Here is a 6,604-nt window from a genome sequence, read left to right as displayed (position 1 = left end):
TGAACACTGGTATTGCAGACAATGGTATATGGATACTAAAAATCTCACAATGTGAGATATGGAAATTAATTTGAATACTGTCTTGATCCTAAATTGAGGTTTGATATTGATTAAGGCTTTCATTGATATTATGATAATCTTGTTTGTATTAATTCTCATTCTATTGAGAGGGTGTTTAGTTATACATACTAGTACTATTCGACGGTACTAATGTCCCTTTTGCCGGGGGCGATGCATCTTTCAATGGATGCAGGTGATTCCACAGCAGGAGATATTGATCAGTGATAGCAGTGCACCTTCTTCCCAACTGACTTGGTGAGCTTCATTTCGGGGTCATGAATCTTTTGTACTTGTGTATTATGTTTGAGGTATAGCCGGGGCCTTGTTGCCGGCATTATCATTGTACTCTTCTTTATCTATAGAGGCTCCGTAGATATAGTGTGGGTTGTGTATTGGTGCTGGGGAAAGACCAACTTGGTTATGTTGTGGTTGTATTACTTGTCCATTTGAGACTTTAAAAATGATGAAACTATTGGAAATTAATTGGTATTGTAGACATGAACACATTTTCGTCTAATTAATGAAAATATGTATTATCTCTATTCGTGGAGGAGTTTGGGTAGAATGAAATCTAACAGGCTTGCTCGATCGGGTTCACTCGGTTGAGCGCCGGTCACGCTCCTCGGTTTTGGGGCGTGACACAAAACCCACCACAACCCCAGAATCCACAACCCCAAAATCTATAACCCCAAGCTTCACAAAACCCCCTTACCACTCAACAATACCACAACCCCAAACTCCCACAAAACCTACACCCTCCACCATCATAAGTTCCTCAACAATCCTCATAATACAACCCAATACCCGTAAACTGCCACCTACCCTACTCCTCAAAATATACCAAATCTTACTAACGATCCACCCCAGGCATCCACCAATGATCATCCATACAATCAAGTCCTTGGAACCCATCAAAGCAACCATATATACATGGAAAATCTACCATACACCACACAACAAACATTATACATGCCGGAACCTACCGAGAAGGACCTGCACATCAGGAACGTGGCCGAAGAGTTGAAGAAGTTATTTGGAAGGGTCCAGAGTGTCGAGGGAGGAAAGGGTATCAAAGGTTTGAATTATGTAATAATTGTGTATCCAACCAGATGTGGAGCTACCTAAAGGTTACGAACCCCCGAAGTTTGAAATGTTTGATGGCACCGGTGATCCCAAGGTGCATTTTAGGACTTACTGCGATAAACTAATTGGCGTAGGCAAGAACGAGCAAATCTGCATAAAGCTATTTATGCTAAGTCTCATTGGGGATGCTTTATCTTGGTACATCACTCAAAACCCAAAGAAATGGCCTAATAGGGTAAGTATGGCATCCAACTTTATAAACAAATTTAGGTTCACCTCGGAGAATGCACCCAGTGTTTTCTATATCCAGAATCTCAAGAAGAAACATGGAGACCTTCTGTGAGTACGCCACCCGTTGGAGATCAGAAGTTGCTAAGGTAAGGCTGCCGCTAGAGAAGGGACAAATGAATAAGTTCTTTGTCTGAGCTCAGGACCCACAATACTATGAAAGATTGATGGTCATTGAGAATCATAAGTTTTATGACATAATCAAGTTAGGAGAAAGAGTTGAACAGTGTATCAAGAGGTGCATGGTCACCAACTTCAAATATTTGCATGCCACTAATAAAGCTTTGTAGTATGGAGGTATTTCTAAAATGAAAGATGTGGGTGCTGTGATTTTAGCCCAAGGGCGGAAGACTCCCCTCACCTATCAAAAACACCCACCAACATATCATCCCTCACCCACAAAATACTATTATCACGCTACCACCTAACATACCTATAATACCCAGCCAACATACTATTACTCATCGCCACCTGCCCGACAAAACTACCCGAAACCCCGACCCAACTTCAATTGCAGAGCTCCTACATAATACACTCCTCTCGCCGAACCAGTAGCCCAATTATATGAGAGATTGAAGGTTGCCGATTATGTCACTCCCATTCCTACAATCGTGATTGAAAATCCCTCTTAATAAGTTAACCCCAACAAAACTTACGCCTATCACTCAAGCATGAAGGAGCACACCATTGAATAATGTCGCATATTTAAAGACAAGATCTAGATATTGATTGATACTAAGGTAATACAGGTGAAGGAATCTGCACCGAATGTCCACAACAATCCCCTTCCCGGCCATAGGGGTGATGAAGTATATATGATTGAGACTGACAAAGAATGGGACTAGGAAGGGTCCATCAGTCTTATTCGAGAAGGAGACACTGCTATGACATCCACTTTCACACTCTTACCCATTGTGGTGCTAATCAGGGCGCCATTCAAGGTCGAAATTGCCACATCTAGGCTACCGTTCACTGTGATGGCAGCTCCATCACCATCCTACCAATCTAATATTATTTCATCGGGTTATGTGCAGAGGCAAGAAGGAAAGGGAAATCTAAGATGGAAGAATCAGGTGCCACCCAAGGAATGACTAGAACAGGAAGAGTCTACATGTAGGAAAATCTCGCCTAGAGAGGGACAAGTAGGGAGACCGCGCCAAAACCACCTACTGTGGTAATGGGTACTGATGATCTATGGAGAAAGATACAAACAAACAAGCATTTTGTTGTTGATCACCTGAACAAAACTCCTGCCCAAATATCTATCTTGTCATTGTTGCTTAACTCAGACACACACAAGCCTATATGCCTGTTAGCATCACCAGTGGAGAGATGGGAAATATAGTAGGACAAGTGCTAGAGACACACAAGATCACTTTCCATGAAGGTGAGTTGCCACCGGAAGGTTTGATTCATAACAAAGCATTACACATCACCATGTAGTATGATAACAAATTCATTGCTCGAGTCTTGATTGATAAGGGTTCGAGCCTGAACATATGCCCTCTGACTACCCTGAAAAATATTGGGTATAGGCATATCAGAGATACAGTTCGGAAGCATGAACGTGAAGGAATTCGATGGGTCCTAAAGAGCTACAATCAAAGAAATTGACCTGAGTTTGAAGATAGGCCCAACCATGTTCGATGTCGAGTTCCAGGTACTAGATATCTCTGCCACCTACAACCTGTTGTTGGGATGACCATGGATACACATGGCTGGGGTAGTTTCTTCTACTTTACATCAGGTCATGAAGTTCGAGTGGAATGATCAGAGGTGGTTATTCACGGATACAGAAATAATCCCATATATACCAACCAGTCCGTACCAGCATGTGAAAACAAAGGGAAGTTAGAAGGAGAGACATTCTACAGTATTGAGTAGATAAACACAGTCAAGAAAGGACGATGGTGGAGTAATAAAGTGCTGAGTATGTTACTTTGGTTAGGGTATGAGCCGGGCCGAAGTCTTGGCCCCAAACTTCAAGGGATAACACAACCAATACGACCCCATAATCAGGACACCGCATTTGGTGTGCAAGAATATGAGGATTGGTCACCACCATGGCATGATTTTTATTATCCATTGCCTAAACCCATACTACCGTTGCACCAGACATTCCGCAAGGCCGACGTGATTTGTGGTTTTGAAGAAGATGAGATCCTAGATGACGTGAGGAACCTATTTTTAAATGAAGAGGGTATGGATTGCAATGTGATCTTGGGGGAGGAGGAAGAATATCTTACCCTCTACATGGTAGGATATGGAGCTGTTCTCAGGAATTGGACCGCTGCACCATCCTGGGCTTCTCGAGCACCTGGGATAGCTTTGGCAGACTAGCATGATTTTACTTTAAACTATTTTCTGGCACTTAAGAAATTCAGTATTTTATTTTAAAATATATACTCGGGATATCGAGTCGTGGTTGTTTGACATTTTAAGTTTTAAATTAGTGCATTATTTCTTTTATTTATTTATATTATTATCTTTCTGCATTCTTTTCAGCATAACTATTTCCTATACAGTTGAATCTACAATTGTGACATGTAATGGGACAAAGCAATAACATGAGAGTGATTTAGAAGAATAGGAAAACAACATAATACCTGAGGAAATTGTCATGGAAATAGAGGATTTTGAAAACAAACCAAAGTCCAACTTGGAAGAGAATGAGGCAGTTAATTTGGGGAATTTCAAAACAGTCAAAGAGACTAGCATTAGTATTTACCTATCACCGCCAGACAAGGAAGAGTACATCAAATTTTTGAAAGAATATGTGGATATTTTTGCATGGTCCTATGACGACATGACAGGGTTGAGCACATCCATAGTAGCCCACAAGTTATCTACCAATCCTATGTGTCCACCGTTGAAACAGAAACTAAGGAAATTCATGCCAGTTATCAGTTTAAAGATAAAAAGGAAGGTTACCAAACAGATCAAAGCCAAGGTCCTTCGAGTGGTCGAATATTTGACCTGGTTAGCCAATATTGTGCCCGTACCAAAGAAAGACGGGAAGGTCAGGGTGTGCATTGATTATCGAGAACTGAACAGAACAAGTCCTAAGGATGATTTCCACTACTGAACATACACATCTTGATCGACAACTACACCAAGCATGAACTCCAATCCTTCATTGATTGCTTCGTGCGATACCACCAGATCTAGATGGATGAAGAGAATGCAGAGAAAACAGCCTTCATCATACCATGAGGTGTATTGCTATAAAATGATGTCGCTTGGATTGAAGAACATCGGAGCAACCTATATGAGGGCCATGACCACTATCTTTAATTATATGATACATAAAGAAATAGAGGTTTACGTGGATGATGTTGTAATAAAATTAAACAAGAGCCCAGATCACATAGTAGATTTGAGAAAGTTTTTCGACCACCTTTGGAAGTACAACTTGAAGCTGAACCCTGCGAAATGTGCTTTTAGGGTCCCCGCCGGGAAGTTACTAGGTTTCATTGCCAGTTACCCAGGTATTGAGCTAGACCCGTCAAAGATCAAAGCCAATCAGTATCTGCCGCCACCAAGGAACAAAAAGGACGTAATGAGCTTCTTGGGTCATCTCAACTACAGAGTTATTTCATAGCACAGTCGACAGTAATATATGAACCAATCTTCAAGATGTTGAGAAAGGATGCTGCAAAAAGTTAGACTGAGGAGTGTCAAAAGGCCTTCGATAAAATCAAGGAGTATCTATACAAACCTCATGTGTTGGTACCACCATAGCTTGAGAGACCTTTGCTGTTGTACCTGTCCATATTGGACGGAGCCTTTGGATGTGTCTTAGGACAACATGATGAAACAAAAAGGAAGGAGCAAGCAATATACTATATGAGTAAGAAGTTCACACCTTATGAAGCTCGGTATTCACTATTGGAATGTACTTGTTGCGCTCTGATATGGATGGCACATAAGTTGATGCATTATTTTTGTGCATACACCACATACCTCATATCGAGAATGGATCCCTTAAGTACATTTTCCCGAAACCTATGTCTACTAGCAAGTTGGCAAAGTGGCAAATACTGCTAATTGAGTTCGACATCATCTATGTGACTCAAAATGCAGTCAAGGGGCAAGAACTGGCCGATCACCTGGCAGAGAACCATGTGGGCAGAGAATTTGAACCATTAAAAAACATTTTTTTGATGAGTAAGTGTCTTTCATAGGAGAAGATATCACTGAAGCATATGATGATTGAAGAATGTTCTTCGACGGAGCTGCAAACTTCAAAGGAGTGGGCATTGGAGTTGTCTTAGTATCAGAAACTGACCAACATTATCCGGTATCCGCCAAGCTCAGGTTCCCATGTACCAACAATATGGCTGAATATGAGTCTTGCATCTTGGGACTTAGGATGGTCATCGACATGAACATCAAGGAATTATTAGTAATCAGAGACTCAGACTTGCTGATACATCAGGTACTCAGAGAGTGGGCCACCAAGAATACCAAGATACTGCCATACCTACACTGTGTGAAAGATTTGATCAAGAGGTTCACAAAGATAGAATTCAAACATGTTCCTCAAATTCAGAACGAGTTCGCAGATGCATTGTCCACCTTATCTTCCATGATACATAATCCAGACAAGAATTATATCGACCCTATAGAAATCCGCAAGCAGCCTGCTTACTATGCTCATGTTGAAGAAACATCTTATGGGAATCCATGGTTTCAAGATACCTGGGAGTATCTAGAAAAGGGAGAGTACTTGGAAGGTGATACATATACTCAAAAGCACACATTATGGAGGATAGCTAACCATTTCTTCCAGAGCGGGAGAATTCTGTACAGAAGAACTCCCGACTTGGTATTGCTATGATGCGTCGATTCCAAGTAAGTGTATAGGTTTCTCGAAGAGATACATGCAGGAACTTACGGACCTCACATGACTATGTTCGTTCTAGCCCATAAGATATTAAGGGAAGAATATTTTTGGATGACCATAGAAACTGAGTGCATCAAGTACGTACAGAAGTGTCACCAGTGCCAGGTACATGCTGACATGATATGAGTACCACCCAATGAGCTCAATGTGATGAGTTCTCCCTGGCATTTCGTGTTACAACCCAAATTTGCATACCACAGATCACGCCGTAAGTTAGTCGACGTAAATCCAAGAAGAGATTATCTTTGAGATGATAAGAAGTTAATC

General features: G+C 41.3%; 2 protein-coding genes across 2 annotated transcripts; both read left to right on the top strand.

Annotated features, from left to right (window-relative positions):
- The first annotated feature begins 4,051 nt into the window (after positions 1-4,051).
- LOC117274356 (uncharacterized) lies at positions 4,052-4,516 on the top strand. Its single transcript, XM_033653624.1, has one exon. It carries the CDS (start codon positions 4,052-4,054, stop codon positions 4,514-4,516), a length of 465 nt encoding a protein of 154 aa, XP_033509515.1.
- A 1,251-nt stretch (positions 4,517-5,767) lies between these two features.
- Positions 5,768-6,271, top strand: LOC138892318 (uncharacterized). Its single transcript, XM_070176025.1, has one exon. It carries the CDS (start codon positions 5,768-5,770, stop codon positions 6,269-6,271), a length of 504 nt encoding a protein of 167 aa, XP_070032126.1.
- The last annotated feature ends 333 nt before the right edge of the window (positions 6,272-6,604 follow it).

The sequence above is a fragment of the Nicotiana tomentosiformis genome, chromosome 5 (genome assembly GCF_000390325.3).
Source record: "Nicotiana tomentosiformis chromosome 5, ASM39032v3, whole genome shotgun sequence".
Classification (NCBI taxonomy): domain Eukaryota; kingdom Viridiplantae; phylum Streptophyta; class Magnoliopsida; order Solanales; family Solanaceae; genus Nicotiana; species Nicotiana tomentosiformis.
Note: the sequence above shows the minus strand (reverse complement) of the source record. Positions and strands in the feature narration are given on the sequence as shown.

Coding starts and splice junctions, on each gene's coding strand:
- LOC117274356 (XM_033653624.1), top strand. CDS start 4,052: ATGGAAATAGAGGATTTTGAAAACAAACCAAAGTCCAACTTGGAAGAG.
- LOC138892318 (XM_070176025.1), top strand. CDS start 5,768: ATGGCTGAATATGAGTCTTGCATCTTGGGACTTAGGATGGTCATCGAC.